This window comes from Falco naumanni, chromosome 6 (genome assembly GCF_017639655.2).
Source record: "Falco naumanni isolate bFalNau1 chromosome 6, bFalNau1.pat, whole genome shotgun sequence".
Classification (NCBI taxonomy): domain Eukaryota; kingdom Metazoa; phylum Chordata; class Aves; order Falconiformes; family Falconidae; genus Falco; species Falco naumanni.
This window is the reverse complement of record NC_054059.1, coordinates 9,157,810-9,173,329: the sequence shown is the minus strand read 5'-3', so window position 1 is coordinate 9,173,329 and position 15,520 is coordinate 9,157,810. Positions and strand designations below refer to the sequence as shown.

Sequence of the window (15,520 nt, the reverse complement as noted above, 5' to 3'; positions counted from 1 at the left end):
ACTGAGATACTAACATAAAAAGAACTATCAGATTATTCAATATACAGCTTACATAATTTGGAGAAAGTGTAAATAGATAAATAGGCTGCTGTTTTCTTCCACTGTGGTTTGTGAACTCTGCCTTTGGAGTTAGGACAGCTGCAAAACAGAGCAAGTACGCACTTACATTCTAGTTTGGATAAAGTTAAATTCTCCAACTTATGTCTCTCTAATGTGTGTTATTGTAGGCATTAGGAGACATAAGATTACGGCACTCTTTTACAATACAGCAGACTCTGGTCTTTACAGAATTACCTGGGCAATCAGTATTTCTGGGAAGCAAGGAAAGGGGACAAAAAGCGTAAGTTCTTGCAACATATAGAAACCAAGCTAATTGCTTCACTTTACAAACACTCTCAATCCAGTTACAACGTGGCTGGAAGGCACAAGGATACCTTCACAAGTATTTCACAGAGAGGTCCAGAAAAGCCCTGGTACACAATTTTCCTCCTGGAGGAGATCTGTGTTAAGTTCAACATGAAACCAGAAATGAGAGGGGCTGCAATCAAAAAATAACCTGCACTCTAAGCAGCAGACAAAGAAGCAAGTTGGTCTATGCACCCTTACTAAGGGACACACTCACCCATATAAACATCTCAAGTTCATCTTCTTCCAAATGCAGCAACAGTGCAGGAATGGTTACCTAATCCAAGCCCTGCAGACTGACCTCACTCTAGACATGTAGTGGACTCACGTGAAACTTCTTCCCAGAAAACATGATGTGATATAACCTTTCCAAATTAAGTCTTTGTTCACAAGCTAATGGACAAGGTTCAGCATATCTGAATACTGACATATAACCAGCCCCTTGAACATCAAGTGCCTTCTGCTTAAGAAAACAGGTGGGAAGTATCACACCACAGTGACGCTAATTGAGAAATCAACATCTTGTCCAAAACAGGACTGTCAAAATCACCAGCATGTGGTTTTCCTACGTTTCTTTCCTCCTTTTAAAATTATGAGGGAAAAAATAGAAAAGAAGAAAAGCAGTGTAGTAAGCTCCTCTACACAAATCTGTGAGACTGTTCTGCTGCCTTGTTCATATGGTCTGCCAGTAACAGACTAACACTGGAAGCCTATGATCCAAACACAGCAGAAGAATAACAAGAAAACTCAACATCTTTCTCGGAGAAGATAAATAGACAAATATTTCGCACTGCAACTAATTTAACTTTGATGCATCAATCACTTATTTCTCCTCTAAACTTAAATTCTTCAATTTCTGATCAACCAAGGCCGATCTTGTCCCTTCTCCCTACTGTCAATGGATACAGAATCTGACTCTTGCATCTTCTATCACCATCCAGAACAGTAACAGGAGACTAAGGGGAAAGTCCTGATTGCCTAAATTTCTAATTGCTTTCCCATCTTGTGGGCCACATTCCTTGACTTCCTTGCCTGCAGCAACAACCAACCTTACTGTTCATGTAATTAGAAACCAAATTAACCCTACCTGGAATGTTACTGCTTTTAGTCATACATGGTAACTGCCTGGTCAGAAATCTTTTCACTGAAAGAAGAACAGCACACAGGAGGCTCTTCTAGTACTGAAGAACATGCTTCCACACTAGTCACAGAAGCACGTGAACAAGGCTGATTTGAACTACTCTCCTTTGAACAGTATGAGAAATTTGAGGTCAGCAGTGTCAATGTCTGTGTTTCATCCTATAGCACCAAATCTACTGTAATGTGTCCTTTTGCAATTTTATCAAAACAGAGCTCTTATCACCAAGCATCTCGTGTCTGGGCCGTATGCATGACCCAGACAGTGAACATGCCTCAATTACAAGGTTATCAAAAAATTGGGAGACTAATGTGGGAAGCCTCTAATTTCAGAGATACTATTAATATTGCAGCAGAGCTGCTGGCAAAGCTGAATACAAGGATTTTTGCGATCTAAGAATGAAGCTAACATTTGCAGAGAGAAAAAAACCAAACAGAAAACAGGACTGGGATAGGGCACTAGACATTAGAAGGCTTAAAGGATGTCAAAGTCCATTTGAATGACAAATAACTACAGTTTTCAGGTAGCGAGTTTTCCAATTTTTCATGATCTGCTGAGATAAATAAATTGCTCTGTCATATTTTGATCTTGTAAGTGGGGAATAAAGAACATTTTCAAGTTTCCTCATCTCCCGAAGAAGATGACAGGGAAAGATTCTCTTCAGAGGCAGTTCATCCCAGGAGGGACTAAGTCCAACTTCAGTTAAAGACAAGGAGTTGATTCAGTAGCCTTAACCATCCAAGCTGGGTTCCATGAAAACAGTTTGCAGTGTAGTTAAGAACAAAACTGTTTTTAATTTGAGAGCACACTGAACACAGTAGTGTATTCAAACACTGCCTTTCCCATATTTCATGAAAAAGTTCAGCAAAGTACTTACTGCTGGCACTGCCAATCATCTTGAAACTACAATCAACCACATGATCATCATGAGGCTGCCCAACAGCTCATAATCTTAACTCAGTGCCAGACGATTCAAGTAGTGCCAAGTATAAAAAGTAGGGGGTGGGGTACAAACACGGGGTTTTTTCTTCTTTTAAGCAGCTGACATTTCAAGACTTCACTACCGGTTTCCATTTAAAGTATTGGATGATTTAGTAACACACTTTCATCACTGATGGCAATTGTATTCTTGAAGGGCAGGCTGCAGACAAGCTCAGGAGAGTCAACTCTTAACTTAAGCATGTGACAGCACCCTTCACCTGTAACTACTCGGATCTTTGGATCTTGAAAGCTCCCATTTCTCCTTCTTGGGGAGTGATGCCAGTAACCAAGATGTAGTGCAGCAAGGTCAGACCCTAAATATCTGTGGTAAGAGATCTTTTCTCTGCAGCTTTGCTCCATTTCAGAGTTACTGAACAGAAGCAAGCCTGTATTTTTTACTGTAGTGATAAAAGTTCAAACTTCCCACCCCACCAGTTATTCTCTTTTCCAGATGGCCTACACAACATGTTTTTGAAAACAAAACCTCACAAAGGGCCTTAAGAAAAAAATTAACAGGAATCTTTCTTTCCTTTGATGCTGTTATATCGCTGACACTCCTTTTCCTCCAGCATATTACTGAATGGATGTGGAGGGAATCTGCCATGTTTCCATAGTTCTGGAAGCAGATCTAAAGGTATAAGGAAGCACAATCACCTCACCAAAAACTGTTACGACAACGTACACCAAGAAGCACTGTCCATACAACGCAGCCTCCCTGTGTATTATTACACTGGACTCTTAGTTTCCCATTAAACTTTTCCAGTAAACTAAAAGTTTACTGGAATAAGCAAGACAATCTCAGTCAGAAAAGTTTACAGTTCAACGCATGAAGTAAAATTTCCTGTAACTAACAAATTCCCCTGAATTAGTATACTGTTCAATTCAGGAAGAGCTACATTAAGGCTTTTCTGGCTGTCCAACTATGTTGATATCCCAAGTGGCATACGGTTACGTTCCAGTCCCAAAAGACATACCTGTTTATTTACACTTTACCAGATTTTTATCAAGTTTTAGCTTATATCAAAAAGCATCAGTTACTTCTAACACCTAACAGCATTACCAAGATCAAACAAAAAATTAAGACCAGTATCTTGCCTCCAAAGTAGCTAAAACTGGTTGTGTAAGAGCAGAAACTGTACACCGTAATGCCTTTTAGTATCTTCATATAATGCATAATACCCTGTGGCATGGAGTTTCATAACTTAACTGCATGTTTTGCAAAGAACCATCTCCTTCCAATTTGGAATTGGCTACTGAATACCCAACAAGCAATTACTCATTATACGCCCTCCTCAAGACACTCATGACTGTACATGCCTTATCTTCATGCATTCGTCTTTTTCCAGACTGAAGAAACGCAGCATAAAGGGTTCCTTTGTCTTCTCAAACACAACATATAAAATCCTTCCAGAAGGGAAAGTAAGGATGGTACAAATTCCAGTCTCAAAATTTACTCTGCACTCCATCATTAAGCAGCACTGGCATGACTTGGGTTACCAGACCACTTCCTTGCTATGCTGCATGAGACAGCTGAGCTAACCTGTTTTCTCTGCACCACTATCTGATCACATCTGCTGTGACTACTTATATATTGAAAGCATTACTCAAAAGACTTTTATAAATTTAATATTTGGTGAGTGTATCTTACTGAAAATTTTTATTCTACATTTACCTATCACCATGGAAAGGAATTAGTTGAAAATCCCCTACCATAACTGATGCCAACTTTCTCAGTCCCTAAATTTTACTTCAAGACAAATCCCCTCCAACGCCATGATTCATCCAAACATTCATGACTTCTAAACACTGATCTCCCGACCTTATATAGTATAACTCACTTAACTCTCATGGATTCCACTATTCTCCAATGGCAGAATTTGCTTCAAAATTCCATTCCATAAACTCAATCTTTATTTAGGAAAGTGAGGGAAAAAAAAAGAAAGGAAAAAAGTGAAAGAGAAACATTGTGGGCTCAAAAGTTTTACAACTTGGGCAGATTAAGATTTCACCTTGTCAACAAGAGCTCAGACTTAGAAACCTCATGAAAAATAAGGTGGTGGCAACTCCACTCCTTCACACATTAAAAGTAAGCATGTAAGCCATCTCCCCCTTTTCTCAGCAAGGAGGAGTCTTACTTTGATTACAGCAAGCACCAGGCAGCAGAGGATTAACAGCCTGAGAAGCAGCTTCATCTACAGTATCAAGAAAGAGCCAAAATGCCTAGAGACCACCACAATAGCTAAGGTCCAGACAACCAGAGAAGTACCTAGGCAAACCCAAGCCCTGCATAACCCTGGCACACTGCAAGGAAGAGGTTCTAACAGCAATTACCAAAACTACAAGAAAACAGAAACCTACCTGGCCAGGAGAATATATCCATAAGAACACATCTCATCCCCAGAGTGGAACCGCTAATGATTACTGAAACAACTATTTCCAATATTAAGCTACAGCTGTTTTGTGATAAAGGAAAAGAAGGAGCAAAAAGCATTTGAAAGCTATTGAACAAGTTCATTTTTTTAAAAAAACTTCTCTCTATTTGAGGGCACTGACAACATTTTTAATATCTTATACTTTGAAGGCAGTACTTCAGGCTCAACTTCAGCCACCGATACACAGCTCCCCAAGAATTCCGCCTCCTACCACATTACAGTAAAGAGCAACTATGAAAAGGTAATAGAGACAAGGAAAATCATCAAAACCACCCTATTCTAATCTATACTAGGACATAACCATATCCTAAAACCCCCTGGATCTTCATGTCTAAATTACAATCATTTTATCAACATAAAGTTTATTTCATTTGGGACTAAGAGACAAAAACAGAACCAAAAAGCACCAACTTTGACATTATATTTTTTAAAAAAATAACTTTTTTACTCAATTAACAGAACTGCAACAAAACTAGGTATATAGGTATACAGTTACTTGCTTCAACCCACAAAATGTTGTATTATCAACTCAGTCTTTAAAAGATAAGTAAGCAAGCTATGGCTACATCAGAAATAGATCACACCCAATAATCACACAGTGAACCAGACAGTGAGAAGTTTTGTCTTAGTCAAATTTTTCTCCAACATTTGTACATCATTCTTAATTACAAAAAAATATTTATAAAATCAACAAATAAAATAGCAACCAACTTTATTTTAAGGGTGCCAGCATCCCACAGCCAAAAGCATATTGTTCCATCTGCCCCGGTTGAAGATAAGTATCTCTTTGAGCCACTGCACAGTGGAGAGAACTGGGGTGGGGAAGAGAAAAAAGAAAAGCTCTGCTGTTAATCTGTTCCAGATGTGCTAAGAAGTTCCTCAAGTCATTGACTTCTCACAAAAAAAAAAAATAAAAAAAATCAAGTATCGAACCATACTTAAGAAAACTAAATTGCAATGAAGACCAAAATAACACAATGCTGCTCAGAGTCACTCTCTTCCTTCAGAACAACCCTCCTGGGTTACTTGGCAAAGCACTCTGGATTCTCCCTCCCCACAACCCAAGTTGTGCAACAGCATGCAACGTGAAACAGAAATAAACCAAAGTATTCAGCAGTGACTGCAGTTCTTGCTCAGTGGACCTGCAGTCAGAATCACAGCCTGGAAAGGAACGATACTTCAAAACAGAACCGCCCATGTGCATCATGCAATTTTTTTGAACAAGGATTATGTCTGGCATGTTTCAAGGGTCACGCATTTTGACAATAAACACGTGTTATTTCACAATGCATACTGTGAAAATTCCTTCTCACTTCACAGGCACGCATTTTTATTACACAGAACATTCCTGGGTGGTTCCTTTTTCAGTCAAATTATGTACTTTATTGCTCAGGTGAGTTTGCAAAGCAAAAACCTACCTGCAATGATGTTATAGATGCACTGTGGCCCTGCAGAACTGCTAAGGGTGCACAAGTTCGAAGGCACCAAACTCTGATCATTTTATCACAGCTTCCAGCAGCTATCATGGTGTTTTCGTAGTTCACTGCCATGTCAGATATTTCAGCTGCATGCCCTCTCAGGGTAGCCAACAACCTTCCATCATCTGTTGCCCAGATTTTTACAAGGCAATCATCTGATCCCTGGAAGGTAGAAATTTCAACCATACCATTAGCTGTTGATGTTACAGTTAACTAACACAATGAACTGAAAAACAGAACTAGTAGCATGTGCAGGTAAGTATCATATGACATGCCCTCCCGTCCCCGGCTTTTAACACTTTTCCACACTGCATTCAAAACACAGGATTACATTAATTCTCAACAGTATATACAAAGCATGATGTGTTTGTAATACAGATCACAAATCCTACAGCAAGTTGGATTTATGCTCTTCAGTAAGACACTTTTCCCAAAAACTCTAGCACAAACCAGAGTTGCAACATTAAAATGAAAATTTACATTAAACATTAAAATGAATCATGAATTGGTACAGTGTTTGCCATTTAGCACTATACCCACTTACGTTCCTTATCTTCGTGCCCTATCAGCATTAGCAGTATACTTAGCACAGTAACAATGAGGTAAAGAGCCTGCATGAACAGCTATTCCGTTAAGTCGAAGTACTATAAATCTGCTTTGATACTCACATGAACAATCACCAAAATGATCACTCTTTCTCAACAAACTTCAGAGGCTTCACCTATTCATATTCAACTCACATTTAGCTGGTCTTCCCACATCACTGTAACAGCTGCTTGCCTGTATACAACAAACTCACAGCCCTAGCAAAAATTTCCAGACTCAGTCCTTCATTTTTCATTGCATTCCTGCGCCTCCCTGAAAGTCTGAATATCTTTGCACCTCACTCAGCACAATAATATTTGAACACTGCACAAAGGCACTGACAGCTGAGATTTGCTGGAAATATTTCATTAATTTGCTTAGGTTCAGAAGCAATACAAAGCTGGATGTTGGATTTTAACATCTGGAGCACTTATCTGCTACTGGACACACAGAGGTGCTGCAGCAAGTTACAAAGTGACACCACTGTTAAAAAATTTCATCCGTTTTTTCCTCTTTCATCTATTTACAGTGTCTTTGCACAAGTTTACCTAGCATTTATTCTTTGAAGACAGTCAGAAGGCAGGGCAATACTTTCCTCCACCTTTTATAAAAATGGTATCCATTCGGTACAGGGACAAACAGCCAGATTTTTAAAAGACTGGTAAGCATTCAGTGAACGTAAGCACCTGACAACCAAAAGTCTCAAAAAATATTTAGAGGCTACCACTACTATTTTCAACATCGCAGCTTTTGTAAACAAGTGCCGCATATTTTCCCTACTTAGTACACTCCTTAGTCTACATTCACATAACTATAGAAATCCCACACTGCCACAGCTCCATTCAGCTACTGTTCTGGGCAGCCCAGTCCCAGGACTCCAACACCCAGCTTGGGAAGTGCTCACTGACACACACACTATATGTGACATAGAGCTGTCCCACCAGTGCTAGGCAAATGCTCCAGGAAACACTTTCAAAAGAAACCCAGATACATACTGCAGCTATTGGAATGCATAAAATGATTCAGAAAGCTTTTTTTTTCCTCTCCTTTTTTTAATAAATACTGACTAGCCTGTTCACGTTATGTTAATACTGATGAACAATTTATTTTCTTAACTTCTTTTATGTTACTGCTATAAAAAAAAAAAAACCAAAAACAAAAACCACAACAGTCCTCTAATTTAAAAGGTAGCTAAATTTTACTCATTACATTAGTTCAGATTTAAAGCTAGTACCCGGGAAGAGGGGAACAGCATACCTGCAGTTACCTAACAATTATACACCCATTCTCATTTGTAACAACATCCTGCAAACCAGTCAACTTTCTCAGGCTTATTTGTTGTTTAGTGAACAAGTTGTTTATGGCTCACAGCCAGTTACCCACAGCAGTTTCACTCTTCCTTTATTATTTGTATCAATTCTGACAAGACACTTATCTCTTTAACACAAGAGACAACTATAGCCCCAGTTTTTTAAACACTAAAAAGAAAGCTGACTGTATTTACGTACATTGACAGGGCACATGTTTCTACAGATCACAAATGCAGGTTGCTTCTCTACAGAAGCAACACATCTTCAGCATCAGCAAAAAGGCTACTTTGGAGCATTAGTAACATTTTAACCCAGCAGAACATTTTGCAGGGGGACTCCAGACACGTGAAATCAAGGTAACTTAAAACTTTACTGTGTCATTGATTTCTGGAGTACCTTGGTAGGTAATTTTGATTTACCAGTTATCATGCTTTTGCTTTTCCTCAGGTGGGCATGACTTTAAGGCCATAACTTGTCTTTCTTCCCAACCCTTCAACAGGTGCAGCCATGAATGCAGAGATGTGGGCAAGACAACTTCTCCCATGCTTCCACCTTAGAATAAACTTCCGAGCCTCCAATTAAGGTTGTCAAACAAATTCCGACATTGCATACTCATTTTAAACAAGTACTTCTATTAAGAGAAGGTCCCTCTTCCCTCAAACAGAAAAGTACAATTTGAGATTTCAGATTTCTCTTTGGTCCTCCATGGACACCAAGTGTGAGCAATCAGCGTTACAGAAGAGCACAGCTCTTAAATATTTAGCCTCAATACTCAACAAAGGACCGCTCCTTTGTGCAGTCTTGGTTAGTTATAGCAAGCCAACAGCTAGTTTCTACTTCAAAAACTTGGTCATAAGTGTGTCTGTTGCAGGGACATGTCTATTTGACAAAAGAGATAGTAAGGGAGCTTGTTAATAATTGTATTTTCTGCCTCTTGGGTAAGGAGAGCAATGGTACATATACTATCTCTACTTACACATAAAACTTCCATGCTGAGATTCTGTGGTACATGCCTACCTTCTCTTAGCTGCTAAACTGCTACAGTGCCAGCCCAGGGAAAACCACCAAAGCCTGCAGAGTTGAACAGTGACAGACAGACAGAACCAGAGAATCACTGAGGTGGGAAGGGACCTCTGGAGATCACTTAGTCCATTCCCCCTGCTCAAGTAGGGTCAGCTAGACTAGGTCACACAGGATGATGTATCAACAATGCCTGTAACCTTTTGTATATTTACTGAAGGTACTCAATGTCCCATCACCAAGGACCTTACAGAGAACATTAAAAAGTACTGGCTTCAGCACCACACCCTGTGGTACCCCTAGTGACTGGCCTCCAGCTGGGCTCTGTGCTGCTAATCACAACCCTTCAAACCTGGCCATTTTCAGTCTCACTGTCCACTTATGCAACCTGTACTTCATCAGTTTGCCAGTAAGGATGCTACGGGAGACAGCACTGAAAGCCTTGCTACAGTCAGGAAAAACAACATCTACTACTGTCCCTCATCCAACTTAGTCATTTGATCATATAAGGTTATCAAGTTGGACAGGAACGACTTCCCCTTCGTAGATCAATGCTGATCATGTTCTTACTGTTAATATGGTTGGAAATAGCTTTAATGAGGGTTTACTCCATCACCTTCTTAGGTGACAGATGAAAATGAATGGTCTGTACTTCCCTGGAACAACCCTCTTGCCCTTCTTGAAGACAGGAGTGACATTTACTCTCTTCCAGTCCACAGGAACCTCTCCTGATCATCATGGCCTCTCCAAGATAATTGAGAATGGCCTCACAGTGTCACCTGCCAGTGTCTCTCATGAGGTCCCAACATGGTGTCATGGTTTAACCCCAGCCAGCAACTAAGCACCACATGGCTGCTCGCTTACTCCCCCCCCCCCCCCCCCCCCCGTGGTGGGGTAGGGGAGAGAATCAGAAGAATAAAAGTGAGAAAACTCATGGGTTGAGATAAAAGACAATTTAATAAAATAAAGCAAAAGCCACACATGCAAGCAAAGCAAAACAAGGAATTCTTTCATTAGTTCCCATGGGCAGGCAGGTGTTCAGCCATCTCCAGGAAAGCAGGGCTCCATCACACATGACAATTACTTGGGAAGACAAATGGCATCACTGTGAATGTCCCCCCTTTCCTCCTCCTTCCCCCAGCTTCATATGCTCAACATGACATCCTGTGGTATGGAATATCCCTTTGGTCAGTTGGGATCAGCTGTCCCAGCTCTGTTCCCTCCAAACTCCTTATGCATCCCCGCAGCCTCACTCACTGGTGGGATGCGGTGAGAAGTAGAAAAGGCCTTGACATCATGTAAGTGCTGCTCACCAGTAATGGAAACAGCCCCTGTATTATCAGCACTGCTTCCAGAACAAATCCAAAACATAGCCCTCCATACTAGCTACTACGAAGACAATTAAATCTATCCCAGCCCAAATCAGCGCACATGGATATGCGGATGGCTAGTTCATTTAAATATTCCCTAGCCTGATTCCCCTCCACCAAGGACAAGTCTTCCTTGCTCCACACTTTCCCTCTGGTCTCAAGGACTTGGGACTCCTTAAGACGAGTCTGGCACTAAAGACCGAGGCAAAGAAGACAGTCAAGCATCTCATCTTTTTCCATGTCCTCTGTCACCAGGTCTCCTGCCCGACTCATCTGCAGGACCACATCTTCCATTGTCTTCCCTTTGCTGCCCATATACTTCCAGCAGCCATTTGTGTTGCTCTTCACAACCCTTGACAGATTCAATTCCAGGCTGTCTTCAGCTTTCCTAACCCCATCGCTGAACTTCCAGAGAGTGGCTCTGTATTTCTCCCAAGTTATTTGTCCCTGCTTTCACCTCTTGCATGCTTCTTTTTTGTGTTTGTTTTGTCAGGACCTCACTGCTTATCCACACAGGCCTCCTGCCACCTCTGCTTGCTTTCCTGCACATTAGAATGGATCATTCCTCAGTCTGGAAGAGATGATACTTAAAAACAGCCAACCGTCCTAGACCCCTCCTCTCTCCCCCCAAGCATATCCCACAGGATTCTTCCAAGCAGGTCCTCAGACAGGTCAAAATCTGCTCCTCTGAAGTCCAGGGTTGTGATCCTGCTTTTTGCCTCATTCCTTCCTCACAGGATCCTGTCCTCCGTCACCTCATGGTCACTGTAGCCAAGACAGCCCTTGGCTTTTACATCCAAAAACAATTCTTCACTGTTTGTAACTAACAGATCCAGCGAGTGTCTTTTGTTGTCAGCTCCCCAGTGACCTGTGCCAGGAAGCTGTCATCAGGGCATGACTGCAGAAACTTCCTGGATTGCCTGCATGCTGCCGCATCCCCCGTCTAACAGATACCAGGGTGGTTCAAGTCCACCAGGAGGACTACCAGAGGCTTTTGCCAGTTGCCTGAAGAAGGCCTCATCTACTTCTTCCTGATCAGGAAACCTGTAGCAGACAGCCACCCCAATGTCACCCACATTGATGGGCCCTTTAACCCACCCATGAGCTCTCTCAGCTGGCTCATCACCTGTCCCCAGGCAGAGCTCCATGCATTCCTGCTACTCTCCCACATGAAGGACAACTCCCACTCCTTGCCATCCTGGCCAGCCCCTCCTAAATAGTCTGTACCCATCCACAGCAGCACCGCAGTCCTGTGACCTATCCAATGCCACTTCACTTCTTTGATCCCAGTAAGACTGTACCCCTGCAACTACCCACAGAATTCCAATTTCTCCTGCTTTTCTCCACATAGTCAGGCTGATTTCTCAAAGCGTGAAAGCTTTCCCCATAATACACTCCACGATCTACGTGCGTACACTTTGGGGTGGGCCCTCTTCAGCCCTTTTTGTTGCTTTCAGGGGCTTTACCATCTATATCGCCTCACATTCTTTGCTTACCCACCTGGTCCACTGCTTCTTCATGTGACTGTGACTTCTTGTCTCCCTCCCACATCTCTCCTACTCTAACACTCTCCTCACCAGGCTGGTCACCCTGTTGAGAAAGTTAACCCCGTATTTGCTTCTTATTCTCCTTTTCACAACCTACAGTATCCACAACAAAAAAAACCTTCCCTCTGCCCTGCCCTCTCTTAGCACCTCGACAAGTCAGAAACCATCAAAGCCCTTGATAAAGTGGTTCTAATGGTAAGTTACTCTGTTAATGCAGTTAAAGGATCCAAAGAAAAAAAGTACCCCATAGACAAAACCGCATGATAATTGGATCCCCCCTTTGTTTTTACACCAGAAGTTCTAAACCTCAAGCATGCCATTGCACCTTACTAACAGGCATCACTTTCCAAAGCTCTGGACAGCACCACAACTCTTTCCTGAGCATTAATCTTCAATTTTTCCAATTTCCTTGGGGAGTTACCATAAAAATAAATAAATTGGAGCATTCTAGCAGCAACTATGAAACAGATTCTGTGATTTCTCTTGAATTCATCTAAGCTAGGACTTTGGTAGTCATTTTAACCACAACACAGCAAAGTTAGTATGTATTAATCCAATTATTCAGCTTGAACCTCAGAAGTCCTCCTGAATTACCTTAGAACTTCTTCAAAGTGTATCCTCACAAACTAATAAGCATGTGCAGTCTTTGGTCTTTGCCCCATCATTTTAGACTGCATGAACATGAAAACCAAGTGTTCGATACTCTAACTTCTGTTATTCTTTTTCTATTAAAAATTTTATCAAACCCTTGAAATGACCATTTCCTTCTAGATCTTTTTTTTTCTTCAGACCCATTGAACTAAGACTCATTAAATGAATAACAATATTAAACAAATAACGCAGTGTTATTTGTTAAAAAAAGCTTAAATTATTAGCTCAGTCACTGAATGTTTTTGACAGTCATACACACACAGGTTAGTTTCACTTATAGCTTGATTTAATTCACTTCTACTAAGTTGCTGAGAAGCTAAAGGAAAAAGAAAGGAAAAAAATTTGGTAAACAAGTTCTGTAATGCGTACTTTAAAATCAATTCCAATGAACAAGTTAACATGCCTTTTCAACAGAACTAGCAAACTTGCTGTTTAGGGCTTTATAAGCAGTTTAGAGAAAAAAAGGGTCCCTTTTTTCTTCTAAACTTTGCTTATAAAGTTCTAAGCAGATTCCATTTTAATCTCTTTGCTTCCTTAAACATACGAGCACTGTAGAAAGCGCTCAGATTTGGGTTCCCCCCCCCATGTTAACTCAGTAAATTTCACTAATTGTTCCTGTGTTTCCAGATTCAAATTTGCACTTGTGTTACCTAACACATCAAAAAGGTTAAAACTTTACATCTACTTGATACAATTTCTATCTGAATAACAGTATCAGCTCATTCCATCCTACTGTTACCACAATGCGAGACTTAAAGGTATGAAGAAGCTTGTGCATTCTCCTCCAAAGTGCAGTTACCACCAAAAAAACCCCAAGCAGCACATAGGGCGGGCGGCACATGCGTGTGTGAAACAGAATTGCTCAAAAAGAGACACCTGAAAGTAGAAGGGAATAGGGAACCCAGAACTTCCAAAATACTAGAGGGTTGAAATCGCTCAAATGTGGATTAATCTCTTTCTCAAAGCAGTACACACATGAAAATAGAACTAAGCCATTAATATCAATTGCATCATAGTTGAGAAACATCAAACCCATTTTTCTTGGAGCTGCACAACTTAAAAAACCCCCAAAACCAACTCTGTCTACAGAGCTATACATATTACACAAAACATGCTTCTGCAATTCTCACATTGTACAGATCAATATTATGAATAAGCTACTGACTTCTCAGTAAGCTTACAGCCTGCAGCCATTTTACTGGATGAACAGCTAGTTCAAAGCATTAAAAAAAAAAAAAAAAGAAAGAAAAAAAGTAGTTGTCAACCAATAAACCAAACCCTGCATTATGAGACCCCTAAAATGCTGCTTCAGAATGTAACTGATGGAGAGCAACCTGCTCATAGACAACTTAAAGGTGTAAAATGGTCAGAAAGAGAAAAACAGCTAGTTCTGGAACCTAATGCCACCTGGTGGGTTTAGTAACAGCAAACCAAGGAAAGGTGATCACCAAAAAACAAGCCTGCTCCCTACCAGTTGTCTACAGTATCGCTATAGAGGCATGTGTTGTACCTCTCCATTGCAGAAAAAAATTAGACTGTTAGCAAATCTCAACAAGGAAAAAAGGAAGGGAAAAAAAGGAAAAAGAAAAGACCAAGTTAAAACTGTAAATTCTGTAGCATCTTGGCAAGATAACAGTATTAAAATCCAAATAAATTCATGGAATTCTATCTGAACTGAATGTGACAATTCACAACTCTTAAAATACTCTTGCAGTTCTGCTAGCAAAGGCACCAGCTTACACCACAGCTCATGTTTTCAAGGTTGCATCTACAACTGCTATGAATTATGTGCCTATAAAAAAGCATTTTCTCAAAAGTGAATCCCAGAACAAGTTCAGCACCAAGACAGAACTGATGATAGCATTGCCAAGGTAGAGTAAAAGTGCTTCACTTTCCTACAATTACACACATTTGTGGGCTGAAGTGAAACTGCAAAGAAATTTACCAATTAATCTTGGGTTGGAAATCTTACGCAGAGTACTACACAACACTTCATTATTCCCTAGAAGGAGTAATGTCAGAGAAGACAGGAAGATAAAGGCGGGGGACACGGAGTTGGCCATCCTCCTTTGCAGTCAGAAAGGTAAGCAGTGCAGGAACCAGAGAAGACAATGCTTTTTTCTATTACTCTGTGTGGGTTCTGCAAGTCACATTTTTCAAGAGATCCAGAATACAAAGTCTCAAAAATAATTAGGTTTTCTTCAATGATGGCCAATAGGCTGTGTCTTTGCAAGTAAAGATGCCTTTAATTGTAATTAATTAAAAAAATCTGAATTACCAAGAAAACACAATTTGTGTATTAAAATATTTTTATATACCTGGGGGGAAAAAAAAGGGTAAGAGGTTGATCTTCAGAAATCTCTTGTGAAATCCGTAAAACGATACAAATAGAATCAGTCATTGCATGACCTTGTGGTGGACTGACCCTGGCTAGATGCCAGGTGCCCAAAGCCAGACAGGCAACAGATAACATAATGAAAGGTTTGTGGGTCAAGATAAGGACAGGGAGAGATCACTCACCAATTACTGTCACAGGCAAAACAGGCTCGACTTGGGGAAATTAGTTTATTACCAATCAAATCAAACTAGTGGAGTGAGAAAAA

At 40.6% G+C, this 15,520-nt stretch overlaps 1 protein-coding gene across 4 annotated transcripts in view; it reads right to left on the bottom strand.

Moving 5' to 3' along the window:
- LOC121089854 (pleckstrin homology domain interacting protein) overlaps nucleotides 1-15,520 on the bottom strand; it is a 118,501-nt gene that overhangs the window by 77,973 nt on the left and 25,008 nt on the right. For 3 of the 4 annotated variants that reach the window (XR_005828401.1, XM_040597521.1, XM_040597522.1), the window contains exons 8-9: nucleotides 6,375-6,596; nucleotides 5,668-5,768 (exon numbers count right to left, since the gene is read on the bottom strand). Coding sequence is in view for 2 of the 4 variants with exons in the window: in XM_040597521.1 (XP_040453455.1) it covers nucleotides 5,668-5,768; nucleotides 6,375-6,596 (323 nt within the window). In the remaining 2 variants the exon portion in view is untranslated. Of the gene's footprint in view, nucleotides 1-52; nucleotides 116-5,667; nucleotides 5,769-6,374; nucleotides 6,597-15,520 lie in introns of those variants that run through there. The other variant, XM_040597523.1, reaches the window with a different exon arrangement.